The sequence below is a fragment of the Castanea sativa genome, chromosome 10, assembly GCF_040712315.1.
Source record: "Castanea sativa cultivar Marrone di Chiusa Pesio chromosome 10, ASM4071231v1".
Classification (NCBI taxonomy): domain Eukaryota; kingdom Viridiplantae; phylum Streptophyta; class Magnoliopsida; order Fagales; family Fagaceae; genus Castanea; species Castanea sativa.
Genome location: NC_134022.1, coordinates 20,669,925 through 20,686,338, shown reverse-complemented (window position 1 = coordinate 20,686,338; position 16,414 = coordinate 20,669,925). Strand labels below are relative to the sequence as shown.

Genomic DNA, 16,414 nt, shown 5'->3' with positions numbered 1-16,414 from the left:
GTATCTCAAACCTGTAGACTATGCTCTTTCATATGAAGTTCTGGATCTTTGCTTCCATGATGGTTGGTAGTGCTTCTACTTCAACCCATTTTGTAAGGTAATAAATTGTGACTAGTAAGAATATTACCTGTCTCTTACCTTGGGGTAGCGAACTCATGATGTCAATTCCCTACTAGGCGAATAGCCACGGGGAGGTGATGGGTGTCAACTTTTCTGCTGGGATACGTTGAAAATTTCCAAACTTCTGACATTTGTCACATCGTTCAACAAACTCTCTTGCGTCCTTCTACATAGTAGGCCAAAAGTAACCTGTTCTGATGATCTTACTCACTAATGACCTTGGGTCTACCTGATCTCTATATATCCCTTCGTGGATCTCTTTTAGGATGTACTTAGCCTCGCTTTCGTCAACACACTTTAGGTAGAGTATGGAGAACCTCTTTTGTATAAAGCAACGTTCAAGATAGTGAACCTGGCTGCTCTCTTTCAGACTTTCTCGGCCTCCTCGATGTCTTGCGGAAGTCGTCCATCTTGAAGGAAAGATAGAATTGGAGTCATCCAGTTGCTTTCGCTTTGAATTGCGAAGGTGTGGATCTCTTCAATGCTTGGACACCTCTGAACTTCCATTTTTAGATCTATGCTTGTCGATCCTACTTTTGATGATGCCTGCTTCGCTATCTTGTTTGCCCCCACATTTTAACTCCTAGGGACCTGTATGAATTCTACCAGATCAAATCTTCGGGCCAAATGCTTCGTCAATCTCAGGTATTCTACATTCTCTCCTCCTTTTCCTCACACTCTTCCTTTATCTGTCCCACGACCAGCTTAGAATCGCTCTAGAGGAGCAAGTCTTTAGCGCCCAACGCCTTTTCGATCCTTAGTCCCGTCAATATGGCTTCGTACTCCGCTTCGTTGTTAGTGGCGAGGAACTGAAGCTAAACTTCGTATTTGAGTGTATCTTCCTCTGGGGTAATGATGATGACCCCTACTCTACCTCTTTTTCTAGCTGACAACCCGTCAGCCTGGATCGTTCATCTTCCCTTTCGTCTAATGCCCCATCTTCGTCAGGGATTGTGAACTTGGGGATGAAGTCTACTAATGCTTGTGCCTTGATAGCTATTCGGGGGTGGTACTCAATGTCGAACTGGCCAAGTTCAATTGCCCATTAAACCATTTTTCCTATGACCTCGGGCTTGCTCATTGACTTCTTCATGAGTTAGTCCGTCATTACTAGGATAGGATTCACTTGGAAGTAGGGGCACAGCTTTCGTGAGGCTACAATCAAGGCAAATGCAATCTTCTCGATCTGTGGGTACTTTGCTTCAGCTCCTTGGAAGGCTTGACTGGCATAGTAGACTGGGAGTTATGTTCTGTTTTCTTCTCGAATCAAGGCTGCGCTCACGACTGTAGCTGACACTGCTAGGTACAAGTATAGGTCTTCCCCTTCTTTGGACGGGCTTAGAAGGGGTGGATTGCTCAAGTAGTGTTATAGATCTTGGAAGGCCTTCTCGCATTCCTCCATCTAGTTAAATGCTTGTTTCAGAGTCTTGAAGAAAGGCAGGCGTTTGTCTGTCGCCCTAGAGACAAACCGATTGAGTGCTGCTATCCTTCCTGTTAATTTCTAGACTTCCTTCACCATCTTTGGTGATGCCATCTCTAATATGGCTCACACCTTTTCAGGGTTTACTTCTATCTCCCTTTGGGACACCATGAACCCCAAAAAATTTCCCAATGCTACCCCGAAGGCGCACTTATTGGTTTAGCTTCATTTGATATTGTCTGAGAGTAGCGAATGTCTCCTCGAGGTCATCCAGGTGTGCAGATTCCGCCTTGTTCTTTATGAGCATGTCATCTACGTATACCTCCATATTTCTCCCAATTAGCTTACTAAAAATCCTTTTTACTAACCTCTGGTAGGTGGCTTCTGCATTTTTTTAGCCCAAAAGACATTACCTTGTAGTAGTAGAACCCTTTGCTCGTGATGAAAGCAGTTTTCTCCTAGTCTTCCTCTGACATCTTGATCTGGTTGTATCCCGAGAACGCGTCCATGAATATAAGAAGCTTGTGGCCTGTTGTGGAATCCATTAGCTAGTCTATTTTTGGTAAGGGGAAATTGTCTTTTAGCTTTGTTCAGATCTTTGAAGTCTACGCACATTCTCCATTTTCCATTTGCCTTCTTCACTAGGACGACGTTAGCAAGTCAGTCTGGGTAATAAACCTCGTGAATGAAGTCTGCTGCCAGCAATTTGTTTACCTCATTCATGATCGCCTGATTTCATTCAGGAGAAAAGACTCGTTGCCTCTACTGGTCGAGCTTCTTTTCGGGATCTGCATTCAGTTGGTGTTGCTATGCGAAGACATCCAAATTATCCTTGAGGAATTGGACTAGTTTCTTCTTCATCTTTTCACTCAAAGTAGTCCTTATCCTTGTAGTCTTGGCTGGTTCCCCGACCACCAGCTCCATGGTTTCTAAGGCTTCCACTTTTTCTTCTTCTTTCTCTTCGATCATCCATGTATGGTTCTCTTTTACAGCTAATACTACTTGGTAGCATTCCCTAACCAGTACTTGATCTCCCTTCACTTTGCCCACGCCATTCTCTGTTAGGAATTTTACCTTTAGGCAAAGGTGGACGTGGCTGCCTTCTAGTAGTTGAGTGTAGGCCTTCCAATTATTACCTTGTACGAGGAAGAGCAGTCTTCCACCAGGAAGTTGAGCTGATGAGTCAACTGCCGGGGGTAAGATTCTACCGTGACCGTTAGTGTCACTATGTCTTTAGGATACACTTTATCTCCACTAAAGCTGACGAAGGGAGACTTAAAAGGTCGTAGTCTTTCGGGATCTACCTTTAGCTGTTGGAAAGTAGAGAGGTAGATGATGTCTGCAGAGCTACCATTGTCCACGAGGATCCTCCTAGTGTTGAACCCCTCTATCATGAGCATTATGACCAGAGGGTCGTCATAGGGCTGTTTTACCCCTCTGACATCTTCTTTTGAGAAGATCATGTCCCTATCCGTCCTTCTTTGTTTCAGGGGTGGTATCCTGTGGATGCTGTTTACCTGCCTCTGTTACGCCTTTTTATGGGATCTCAAAAACCCACCTGTGGATGGTCTCCCTATGATTGTCTTTAGTTCTCCTATTACGCTCTGTGGACGATTGAATGAATTGTCTTCATCCCTCGGAATAGGTTCGTGCTTATCTTTGTTATCATTCCTAAATCTACTGAAGTCTCCCTTCTTCACAAACTTTTGTGGCTTCCCTCTCCGAATGAGCTCTTCTATTGGCTCCTTCGGGTCCCTGCAATCCTCTGTGTAATGACCGTAATCCTTGTGGAAACGATAATACTTCTTCTTGTCACGCACATTAGGGGACGAATGCAATGACCTTGACCATTTAAGGTAATGCTCATCCTTAATCTGCGTCAAGATTTTGTCAACAGACATAATTAAAGGGGTAAATTTTACCGTCCAAGGGGTTTTGTCATTGTTTCGCTTGTTCCCGTCAGTGCCTTGACGATTTCCCCGTTCTCTTTTTCATCCTCTTCGTTCTTCTCCCTTTACCTCTCTCCTCCGGGGCTTATTTTCATCTCTTATGGCTGCTAGGGCATCTTCGACGTTCATAAACTTCTGCGCTTTCAGGAGCATTTCTGCCATCGTCCAAGGAGGGCTCTTCGTGAGGGCGACCATGAACTCTCTGGACTTTAATCCAGCTTTGAAGGTCGTCAGCTGGACTTTGTCATCTGCTTCATATACCTCTAAGGTTTCTCTGGTAAAATGCTTTATATATGACCTTAGGGCCTCCTTCTCCCCCTGCCTGATAGTGAGCAAGTGATCCGCCGGTCTTTTCGGGCGCTATCCATTGACAAAATGGCGTAAGAAGGAATTACCCAACTGCTCAAAGCTATCAATGGACGATGTGGGTAACTTAGTGAACCACTCCCGTGCTGCTCCTTTGAGAGTGGTGGGGAAAGGGTGGCACAATATCTCGTCAGGGGGCTGTTGGAGGCCTAGAATTGTCTTGAAGGTGTTGAGGTGATCTAGAAGATCTTTCAGACAATCGAACTGCACGAGCTGTGGAAGACGAAACTTTGAAGGCATTGGGCACTCCAAGACCGCTGTTGTAAATGGCGAGTCTGTCCTCCTGACCATCCTATCTAGGCTCTGATCTGTCTTTTTCCTGTATCGCGCTTCTCAATTTTTCCATTTCCTTTCTCATCTCCTTGAGGAGGTCTGCGTTCGCTCCCTCGGGAGTAGTTGGTGGTTGGTGGTCGTTCCTCTTTGTTAGTCCCCCTCTTCGTTCCGGAGGGTTCCAGAATGGTTGTCTCCTTGCTGAAGTTGCAACCTCATCTCCTAGGTCTGCCTCGTGAGCTTCGCCAGGCTGGTTGAGAGTGTTTGGATTTGCAAGGCTAATGCTGTAGAGTCTTGCGGCGTGCTAGACTCCATCTGGACTCTGGAGTTTGAATGGAACTACGCTTTCAAACCAAAGTACGAAATTGTCGTTCCCACAGACGACATCAAACTGATGATGTTGAAATCGTCAATTGAGTAGGTTCGTCTAAATGGGTTAGCACGAACTTCGTCTTTGTATCTGCAAAGAGGACAATATAATCCTTCTCTCAAAGTGGTCACCGGTGTGGTGCCGGTCACAGAGTCTCCAATGGTAAAGTTAGTAATGAGAAATGGCATAATAGGTTTGCAAGAGCTAGATTGAATAGAGTATTCTTGTGAGTATGTGTGTATGTACCTTCTTTGGCTCTTAGGTGTGCCTTATATACATTCTCATTCTTTCTAGCCGTTGTACCCTATTCATGGTGGTGTAATTGTTTTTTTTTCTAACGCCTTTGGGCTCATTCAATGTGCTTTTATGGGTCTCTAACGGTCTTCTTAGCTGATTGGAAACCGTCCGAGACATTGAATGCTCCTCTTTATAGCACTCCTACTGTCATCCATGCTGTGGAGTGATGGATGATGGTATTTGATGGGTTCGTCTGGACTAAGATTTTATTGGTCTTATCAATTAGGGCTGTCCACGGGTCGGGTTTGTGCCCAACCCGCAACCGACCCGCCGGAGGTTGGGTGGGGAGGCGCCGGACTCGCAACCGACCCGTGTTAGGGTCGGGTTTTACGGGTCGGTTTCCCGTCGGGTGAGCGGCGTTTTTGGGTGAGGCCTAAACCCGCCGGAGAGGACCAAAACAGTAGAAAAACGGCGAGATCTCTCCCGATCCGTCTAAGATCCGGTGTGATCTAGCCAGATTTGGCAGAGATTTCGCCAAATCCGATACTTTTCCCCCCCAAATATGGTGTTTTAGTCGCCGGATCTGGTGTTTTAGTTGCCGAAATCTGCCAAATCGCGCTGGAAAACTTGTCGGAAAGCTTGAAATCTCAGCGGTTTGTTCTCTCTTCGGGCGGGTAGGGTTGAATGGGTTTTGAAGGAAGGGAACCGAAACCGAACCACCGGCGTCGGGTTTTGGAGCTCGGGACCCGCGTACGATCACCGGAGCTATCGGATCGGGTCGTGACGGGTCGGTTTCGGTCGGGTTGGTCGGTTCCGACGGGTTCACGGTTTGCTTGGACAGCCCTACTATCAATAATGATATATATATTCTGCTTGCAATCGTGATGTGCACCTAGACAAATTATTTTATAGAATTTTCTTCCACCTCCTGTGATTCTCCATGAAATTTTAGGCACCAGTATAAAGCGCGCTCTTCTAGCAAAGTTACGTGAGAAAACGTCGTCAATGCTTAGCGATCAATGGGGGTACGTAATAACATGATATTTTTTTTTTTTTTTTTTTTTGAGATTGAGAATCGTAACATGATAATTTAACCAGCCCTTTTAATGTTTTTCCAGTGTTAGTACTGTTACATGTGGTCAAGAGCCATGATAGATAGATAGAAGGTCGGATATAAACTTTGAGGAATTAAATCAAAGGATAAAATAGAAGAGATCTAAGGATAAAATATAATAGACTTGATTTTAAGTTGAGGAATTAAATCAACATATATAATTGAAAGTTCAAGGACCAATATTGACACACTATTAACAGTAGAGGAGTAAGTAGTAGCCAAATTGAACTTTTCTTTTCCTACTACGTAATAATTGTGAATTGAGCTTTAAGTATACCTACCTAAATTGTCCCATACTGGCTAGGCTAGTCTTTTGTGAGTTGTTTATGTGCGTTGACCAACATACTATGTTTTAGACTTAGAGAGAGAAAAAAAAAAAAACAAGAGTCCATTTTTCACTTCTTCTGAAAATCTCTCTTTGAAACATGGCAAAGAAACCTGTCAAGTACTATGTGGTACTTCTCAGTTCTCTCTATCTGTGCTATATATTTATGAATGGGATTCTGAGTTTGTAGTGGGACTTAATTGGCAGGTGGACGCGTTCACTGAGTCAGCGTTCAAGGGGAACCCGGCAGCTGTATGTTTGTTAGAGGAAGAAGATCAAAGGGGCGAGAAGTGGTTTCAAGTGGTGGCAGCCGAGTTCAACATCTCCACTACGTGTTACTTGACTCACCTCACTCACTCTGACTCACCCACTCCTCAGTTCCATATCAGATGGTTCAGCCCCGTAGCTGAGGTATGTACTTTGGCTTGTAACTCAATGACAAAACAACAACAACAACAACAACAACAACAATAATACTAATAATGAAATAGCAAATCAGATAAAAAATGAATTTTGTTGCGCATGTACGCATGCTACTTGTAGTTGGTAAAAAAGAAAGTACAGAATTTTAAAAGAAAAGAAATTTATTATTAATTTACTACTTTCTCGGGGAGGCTATTAATTTGCCACCCAAAAAAAGAAGATATATTAGAATTTTGAAATTTGAAAGAATAAGGAATTAGTTTTAAAAAAAAAACAGTTGAATGCACCTTTGAATAGCTTTTTTATGAGGGGTACAAGAGTTCAGGTTATTTATTTATTATTATTATTATTATTTTTTTGAAAAAAGACAGTAATATATTTGTATTTAGAACATCTGGGACTTTAAGACAACGTACGTAAGCAAATAAGTTAAAAAGCTTAAAGTTGAGAGCTAAAAGCTAATCCAAATTGCCATCATGCTAGATAAAAATTTGGCTTGCCAAGTAATATAATTCTAGATAAAAATTTGAATTTCTTTATATTGTGACAGCATTATTTACCCGTTTGACATATTGTAGGAATTAGAAAAACTGTAGAACTTTAGTAAATAGAGCTACTGCAATATTCAACTTCAATGTTTTGTGTTTTTGTCAAATTACTGTGAATATTGCTTTGGGGTTCATTTGGTTAGGGAGATGGAAAAGTAGAAAGGATTATAAAATACTAATAGTGAATTATAGAGTTTTTTTTTTTTTTTCCAAGTTCCAATTTTCAACTTTAGAGCTTTGAGGACCTCTCGAAAGAACTCTTTTAGGATTGCCAGACACCCCAATTTTTGGCTTAAAGTGTTTTACAGCACAAAAAACACCAGACGGATCATATGATTTCGATTGGCATGCCATTTATGTTCCTTATCAGTTAGATTTCATTTAAGACTTAATCATAACTTGTTGTATATAAACTTGTTTATTTTCTTTTGGAATTCAATATCTTACAATGATTTATTTGCATGTGAATCTTATAGCAGCCAAATGTTGATTAAAGAGAAAATGACATTGCAAATGTTTGATACTCTATTGCAGCTTCAGCTTTGTGGTCATGCCACATTGGCTGCTGCACACACAATCTTTACTTCTAGTTTTATGAATTCTAGCATTGTGGAATTTGTCACTGTATCCGGAATTGTAACTGCTAGAAGGGTTCCCGAAATCAAAACAACCGATGGTTTGAATTCTCAGAATGGCAAATCACATGAGAGCTTTCTTATTGAATTGAATTTTCCTACCACCCCAATGACTGATTTAAATTCTGCTGAGGTTTCAACAATTTCCAATGCCCTGAATGGTGCTTCTGTGATTGATATAAAGAGGACAACTGCTAAAGATGATATCGTTGTAATGCCTCCATACTTTTTCTCTTTGATTTAATATTTCTTTACTCATAAGTTTTGAGTATCATATAGTAATATATGCGTTTGAAAATTCCCTGAGAGAATATAATGTTGGCTTTACACAAATGATATGAACTATTTTGTGTATTGTTTTTGACCCAATTGAGAATCATGACTAGTCTTATCTGTTGACATGATCATTAGATTCGATGTATAATTGGTTGGAATATGTCTAACAACCTTTGTGCCTAACAGCCTAAGTGATTCTCTTAGCAAAAGTGGCATCTTTTTGACTGACAGATGAAATTTTTGTTAAAAACTAGAAACTAAGGTTATAGTCTTTTGCAGGTCATTCTCCCATCAGGACAAGCTGTTGAAGAACTACAGCCACAGTTTGATGCAATACGCAAATGTCCAGGAAGGGGGATGATTATTTCAGGGGTTGCTCCCCTAGGGTCTGGATTTGACTATTACTATCGATATTTCGGCCCAAAAATTGGGATCAATGAGGTAAAATACTTGGTCTCAAACAATGTAATGCTTTGCAAAAACTTGATGCTATAAATTAATTTCTAGATAATATTAGAAATCCTTAGTTTCTGGGGTGCTACTAGAATTCAGAAATAAAAAAAGGAAAGGGAAAAAAAGTTAACTCCTCCTTCTGTTATTGTGTAAAACTGAATTGAACCAGTGGGGTTTCCTCTTACTTATCACTTCTCTTTTAGGATCCTGTAACTGGGAGTGCAAATTGTGCCTTAACACCATACTGGAGCAAAAAACTGGGGAAGTGTGATTTGGTTGCTTATGCGGTATTCTTGCTATTTCTAGTGCATTGAAACTTCATTGTAATCTTTGTCTTCATTATATCATTTACATTGTTTACTTTGTTCAGGCATCACCTAGAGGTGGAGTGCTAAACATACATTTAGACGAACAAAACCAAACAGTGCTTCTGCAAGGAAAAGCCATTACTGTCATGGAAGGGTCTCTTCTAGTTTAGAGATTTGGAGTTGAAACTCAATGTTTTGTTTTTTATACAATTGAAATAAATGGTTATTGGGTGTAAGAATCCCTTGGAATTGGCATCTGATTTTCAACTTATTAGGTCATTCTAATTCTGTGGTTCACATTAAAAAAAAATGTATTTATCAAACTTATCTAATCTTAATCGCTAATAGTAACATACCAAAAAAAATGTATGCCGTAGTCCAGTAGAATTCTCCTTATAGACATACTCTATATAAATATTGATTTGGAGCCATACAAGTTTATTATAAAAATATATAAATAAAGGTGAGTGTTAGACCATGGCCCTTTAGTTTAAGGCTCTCCCCCTACGAATTGATACGAGATCTCTAATGAACAAATGTATTGGTCTTAACAATGAGCCCTAAGGGACTAAAAAAAAGAGCCCAAATCCATTGGTTCACGATTTTGGGTTAAAGTAGTTTCTCAACTATATATATCAATGGGCTCTTGATCGACTCTCTAGGCCTTTTTCCCCAAACATATTACATATACAGTACTATCTTGTTTAGTCTATGCTCAGCATCGCTAGTTACTGAAAAATTAATCGATTTTCCAAAGATTTTACACTAATGATAGTTAATGGGATTAAACAAGCGACGCAGCTGATTCCTTTCTTTTGCAAATTTTATTGTCTTTTGAAAGTCTAAGAAGCATGACCACCTCTCCTCCTTGCTGCGGTGGTCACTCTACAAGTACAAATGCTTGTGAGGTGTGGGGGGTAAAAACCGGGGTTCAAGTCTCCAAGAGGGAGCTTCACGCACATATACACTTAGTTTAGGCTTTGTGTATGGGCACTTTATTTGGGGTATTGCACCGGTGTCATATTCATATCGTTCAAGTATCGTAATCATAGTATCATGTTATAATTTTTTTGAAATTGCTTGTCATCAAGTTGTATCCGTACCTGTACCCATGTTTGTTTTAGAAGGGTTAATAGTGATTGTGTTTTGTGTAACAAATCCTGATATTCTTCCTCCATTAGGACTACTTTGTGCAAAACTTACACTGTTACACAACCATTTCCCCATAGGAATTGTAAATGATCTTCTTCATCCAATAATTTAATCCAAAGATTTGACTCAGGGGATCATACAGAGGATACTATCTTAATCCTCATGCCCTTAGTATTTATAGCTACAAATTTTAATGATATTATATATTACAAAAAATTTCAGGTTGTAGTTCAGGTGAAGTCCTTATATATATTCACCAAATCTTTACTCATAAAACATAAAATTTCGTCTTAAATCAATTAATGCTTTCCTAATAGGCACCTAATATTTCAAAAGAAAAATGAAATCAGACACCATATTGACATTTAATTTGGATATAAATAAGATTCATGAAGATTTGATCATCATTTTAATGACATTAGATCAATAATTAATTTCTAAATTATGACAGGTATCATTTTTCTACTTTATAAATATTGGCCCTTTTATTTCCTTCAAATTGCAAGGAATTTGTCTGCCTTTTTGTTAAAATTCTTCATCACTTGCAAGAATTCCCTAGTATATCCTGACCCAACAACATAAGTAATTTGAAGGCAACAGAAGATCTCTGTGCTTGTATTTGGTTGTGAAGTTTTTGAAGCTACTTTTAATGGAGTAATGGAGTACTACCACCCATATGTAATGGACCCCCATATTGCTACTCAGGTAGCTTGCTGAATTCTACAGGATTTAGATAATTGCATGGAATTTAGAAGTCTGGCTCATGAATTTTTCTCTTTAGTTCCTCTAGCATTATTGTAAGGTTTTATTACATATCTTATGATAGTCTTGTTGGTCCTCTAAGCAAGTCACAAGCTGCAATACAACAATTTGTCCTTTTGTGTGGATTCATTGGTTTTCAAGTTTAACAGCAATCGATTGCTATTTCGATCACAAAAGTTCTAGACTTGCCAATTAATTTTTTATTTTGTTTCTACTTACCATACGATTTATAGTATAATATGTCATTTTGTTTTTTGTTTTTTTTTATCTTGTGTTAATTTTCTCCAATATATTTCACTACACAAAATTTATGATTAAGGAATTAAGATCCTTTTTAGCATATATATTAGTAAACGTTCATGTAATTATACATCCTTTTAGTTTCCTTTTTCCTTACAAGAAGTGGGAATGGAGTAATCCAAATTATCTCGATTGAGAAAACTGAGCAACATCATTGAGCTACAAGGCTCTTCACTAATACCTTAACTTTTACTTCAAAGAAACTATATGGTATAGATTTTATTTGGTTTTTAAACTCTTATAAAATCTCCTTGAATGATTTTGTTACAGACTTACGTTTTCAGACTACCTTGTCTGAAATGTCAAAGGAGGGTGAGGCAATTGTTGTCAAAACTTCATGGTAACTTCAAGTTTTGGTTTTATTTAATAACTAAATTTTATCAAAATTGCAAATCTGTAACATTATATATTATTTTGCTAGGAGTGTATTCTATTGAGGTTGATGGAGAATCTGGGAGAGTAAAAGTTACAACTGAAATAGATCCTCACACACTTGCTGAACGTCTTGAAGGAATATGTAACAGAAGAGAGCTACCATGTGCAACGATGCATATTCCATCACCACACCCTGTGCCTAACCATAACACACATGTTGCAGCTACTAATAACCCAAATGGACAAGAGCAATTCAGAGATTTCCAATTAGCAGAACTTCAAGAATTGGCTAAACTTGAGAGATTGAAAAACGTGGAGCTTGTTCAATCTAGGACATTGAAAATGACATTTAATGATTACAAAGAGGGTCATGCAAATGCATCTTTTGGTGATGTTCAAGGTGAAAAGAAGGATGGGCCTAAGCTTAAGGCTGCAAAAGCTGCTGGCTCAAGTCATTGTGAGGCTTCTTCTAGCTATGGTGGTGGTGGTGGTGGCTGTGAAAATCTTAACTGTAATGCAATGAAAAACTTGCCCCATCATCATACTTTTATAATTGAATTCATTAAACCACCACCATCACCACCAAGCAATCATGTTCCACAGCCACAGGGTTATCCACCATATGGATATCCACCACGGGGACAACCCCAAGGTCCTCCCACATCACAACCATTCAATGCTCACTATTCTGATGTGTCATGTGGTGACATGCAAAAATGCATAGTGATGTGAGTTGAGTTGAAAATAATTCCCTTAATTTGAAACGAATATATTTTATGATTCACATTATATATTAAATATTACAAATTTAGAAATATATTAAATGCGACTTCATTTCAAATTTCAAATGATGTGGGATTATGTTACATTTTCATTTCAAATTTTTATGCTTTGCTTGCTCATGTATTTAAATTTCATGATATTTAAGAATTAAGTATTTCCTTCCCTCTAAATTTGTTAGTTAATCATAAAACTAATGAGATGCGTTTACTTATGAACTAGAATAAGGAATATTTGTATAAAAAAGTATTCGCTTCTTGGTGTGAATCAAAAACTACTGCTAGTATTCTTTTTTTTAGTTCTAAGGGTTTGTTTGAATACTACTTATTGCTGAAAACTAAAAATACTGTAACAATATAATTTTTAAATGTGTGAATAGTACCGTGGGACCTAGCTAGTTTTAAAGTTGTTTTTTTTTTAAGAAAGAAAAAAGTAGTTTGTGAGTCCTATAAACAGTACACAGGATTCACTAAAAAAAAAGCCCCGCTAGGAAACGCAATAGCGCTTCCCAAACGGAGGCTAAGTATATATATTGGGATAGAATACTCGTATTAGTTTTGAATGATTATTGATATCTAGTTTTAGATGATGTGACATTATACATGGTTATATACTAACAAAAACAAATGGATTATTTTTATTTGAAAACCAAATAATTAAAAATGACCACCTTAAGCAGGTAAGCTCTTAATGTCCATGAAAAACTATATATCAAAATATTGTCACTATTGTCGAATTGTCAAAGATTCGAAGTAGTCACAAAAAAGAACACAATCTCTATCCAAAGCCAAAGGTCATCAGTAGCCCTATATACACTTGTAAAATAACACGATGCTTAGAAAAATGAGGAGAAAAAAAAAGTAAACAATAAAATAAAACAAAAAAGGAAACTATCAAACCATGGTTGAAGTAGTCTTTAAAAAATACATTCTTAAAGTCACTAGATATAGGGTAAATTAAACTTTTTCACTCTAAGTTTTACCCTAAGCACACCTAATCCCTGGAATAAAAAAAATGCATGATTGACCCCTAGAGTTGTAACTTTGATTCAAAACCACGTCTGCCATCTCTTTTATTGTTAAGTATGATAGACTAAAACACCAATTTATCCCTCTCCAAAACAGACAGCAAATGGATAAGTTGGTAAACTGTCAATAGTCATTTTTAAATTAAAGGTTGATCGTGCGTTTCAATAGCGCAGTAAGTGTAATCGAGGTCAAAGATTAGGGTAAAAAAAGGTGTAATTTTAAAATGAAAGGGTGCTTAGAGAAAAATGAGAAGGAAAAAAAAAAATGAAACAGTATAGACACAAAAGGGTGCTTAGGCTTATTTGAATGTGGTTGTGTATTTGTAACTGAAGTAAAAGTGAAGTCAGCACAAGTGGTTCCCTGGAGCAAAAGTGAGGAGCTGAATCCAAGTCTAGTTGATTCAAGATCAAACTGTAAAAGATTATCCTCCATTTGATACCCTCCAATCACAATCGATGTCTTCATAGAAAGACCACCATTCATAATCCCCAAGCACCACAAGTCAGCGTCATCCCTTGTAGTCCTAACTATTAAATTCGACCCAGTAATCCTCCAAACAGCATCGGGTCTATGCATCATGAGATCAATGGTTGGGACGCTCGGTCCCATAGGTGTAGTTGTGACATCCTTTGATTTATAGCACAAATCGAATGTTAGAGTATGGTCTGTTAAAGCGATTAGGTTAAAAGCTGAGGAGGAGGCTTCACTAACAAACACCTTTCTGAATTCAACGTATATATAATTACTTAGTGATGATGAAATCATCAGTCAAGTAGGTTTGTTCAGATAGGTCAGCACGGACTTCGTCTCTATACCTACAAGAGTAAAAATGAAATCCTCTTTGAGTGATCACCAGTGTGGTGCCGGTCATGGAGTCTCCGATGGTAAAGTCAACGACTAGAAATGGCAAAGAGGGCTTACTAGAGTGAATAAAGTGTTTTAGTGAGCGTGTATGTATATACCTTGTTTAGTTCTGAAATGTGTCTTATATGCATCCTTTTTCTTTCTAGTCGTTGTACCTTATTCATGGTTATATAATTGCTTCTTTTGTAAAGACTCTGGGCTCATTCAATGTAGGCTTTGATGAGTCTCTAACGGTTTTCTTGGCCGATTAGAAATCATTTGAGGCATTAAATGCTCCTCTTTATGGTGCCTCTACCATCATCCATGCTGAGAAGGGAGGGACGATGGCACTTGATGGAATCGTCTGGACAATGATATTTATTGGGCTTATCACTTAACACAATGTACGGTTCTAAGGTGCTGATCTTGGTCCCACTGTTCCTGTGTTCAATACTCAGGTACGAGGTATCGATAGGCACGACCTTGTTGTTGACTTTTATGGAAGTCAAATCCAAGAGATGCCCTGCTTGGTCTTCAGTCCGTTCCATGTTCCAGTTCCTGGTGAGAACAAGCACAAGGCAAAATAGTGAGAAGAAGGGAGCGTGGTGCTAACTTGAGCTGGGAGCGAATAGTTGGAACCAACACATTATTTTGTAACACATAAGTCAATTATTCCACAATCATGTAAGATACACACATTGTGAGAAGGATGATGCACGAGATAACTTCTCATCTCTACAACATCATCGTCTCATATTAAGATGATCCCATGTGTGTGCATCGCTCATGAGATCAAGTGAAAGGAAAATGTAATGCCTCAATTGAACAAAACAATTTCTTTACCATTAGAACCGAAAGCACAAACGTTGTTGCCGCATAAGGGCTAGGGATGTCGCTGCAATGGGAGCCTTCGGTTTCGCCAATAATCTCAAGAGAACTACAGATAGGGGAATCATAAGCTATGAAGCACGGGTGCGTTTCGGGATTCGGGTGCGGGTGCGGGTGCGGGTGCGGGTGCGGGAACGAGTGCGAGACTCGCCAATTTTTGAAAAAGTAGGATGCGGGTGCGGCGATTAAAAAATTATTAAAAATATTTTTATTTATATTTTTAATATATTGCTAAACATACTTTTTTCACATTATATAAACATATACCAAATTTAAGAGCAATAGTAAATAATAACTAGAATACAGAGAATGAGAGAGAGCCTAGCTGAGGAGTGAAGGCAGAGAGTGGGAGAGAGGCGCAAGAAAAATGAAGAGGGAGAGGGCTGGGTCTTGGTTTTTTTCCAAACGGTGCGTTTGCACCTTTTTTTTTTTTTTTTTTTTTTTCGGCCAAGTTAAACGGTTACGCACTTTTTTTTTCTTTTTCTTTTTTCTTTTTTTTTTGAATTTCAGCCGGTATTAGCCAATTTCGGCCGGTATCGGCAGATTTCGCCGGTATTAGCAGATTTCGCTGGTATTGATGTTGCGCCCGATACGGACCGATTCGGGCCAAATCGGCACGAATCGGCCCGATTTCGCGCGCATCAGCCCGAATCGGCGTGTATCGCGCCGAAAATAATATTTTTTTAATGTCCGACGCGGCACGGACACGCAGGCAGCAGCGTTGCCTGTGCGTCCCCGTGTCACGCCGCGTCGGACACGGGTGCGGCGGTCCAAACGCCGCACCCGTGTTTCCCAGATCATAAGGGACGTGCTGGTAACTGGAGGAAGAATAGTCATTGGTACAGTCCACCACAAAAAATGGGGAGTCCAGGTCAAGGTTAATTTGGTGGGTTGGAGAGGGGTTTCAAGGTAAACCTGGACGATGTACTGGATTGGGTCAGTAGAATTGTCTTTATACACACGGGCTACAAGAGTTGTTTCTGTTTGCCAAAAAAGATGTAGTAGAAAGGAAACAACAAATAATAAAGTGAATTGAATGATTAATGGAAGAGACATTGCTTGGTGTTTCTTTTTCTGCATTCAAAATGTGTGTTTCTAAAGAAATGGAACATCTCTACTTCACTTATATATGTGTGTGTAGAGATTTTGATTTCGGCATGACAACCTCATATAAATTTTATTTATTTAATATTTTTTATGGGAACCTCAAATGAAAATTGTTGACTTTGCTAATGGCCTTTGAAACCTCCACACTGTTTTGGGAAATTATTTTATATAGCTAATAGCTCTCCTGTAACATATAAAGCCAACACATTTGTGGATCTCATTTTTCTATAAGGGAATCGTTGCATAAAACAGTTATATTAAATACTATTATTATGCCCGTTCAATACAAAAACTGAAATTTTATCCCTTCTCACCTTTCAACAAATGTGTATGATATGACCGCGTACCCTTGGTGCGGTGGTTAC

The 16,414-nt window shown here is 39.0% G+C and overlaps 2 protein-coding genes across 2 annotated transcripts; both read left to right on the top strand.

Annotated features, from left to right (window-relative positions):
* The first annotated feature begins 6,144 nt into the window (after positions 1-6,144).
* LOC142611796 (uncharacterized) lies at positions 6,145-9,069 on the top strand. Its single transcript, XM_075783941.1, has 6 exons — positions 6,145-6,301; positions 6,379-6,582; positions 7,677-7,988; positions 8,333-8,494; positions 8,710-8,793; positions 8,877-9,069. Exons 1-6 carry the CDS (start codon positions 6,272-6,274, stop codon positions 8,982-8,984), a joined length of 900 nt encoding a protein of 299 aa, XP_075640056.1. The 5' UTR covers positions 6,145-6,271; the 3' UTR covers positions 8,985-9,069.
* A 1,554-nt stretch (positions 9,070-10,623) lies between these two features.
* Positions 10,624-12,209, top strand: LOC142612196 (uncharacterized). The gene is made up of 3 exons (XM_075784312.1): positions 10,624-10,671; positions 11,299-11,368; positions 11,450-12,209. Exons 1-3 carry the CDS (start codon positions 10,624-10,626, stop codon positions 12,133-12,135), a joined length of 804 nt encoding a protein of 267 aa, XP_075640427.1. The 3' UTR covers positions 12,136-12,209.
* The last annotated feature ends 4,205 nt before the right edge of the window (positions 12,210-16,414 follow it).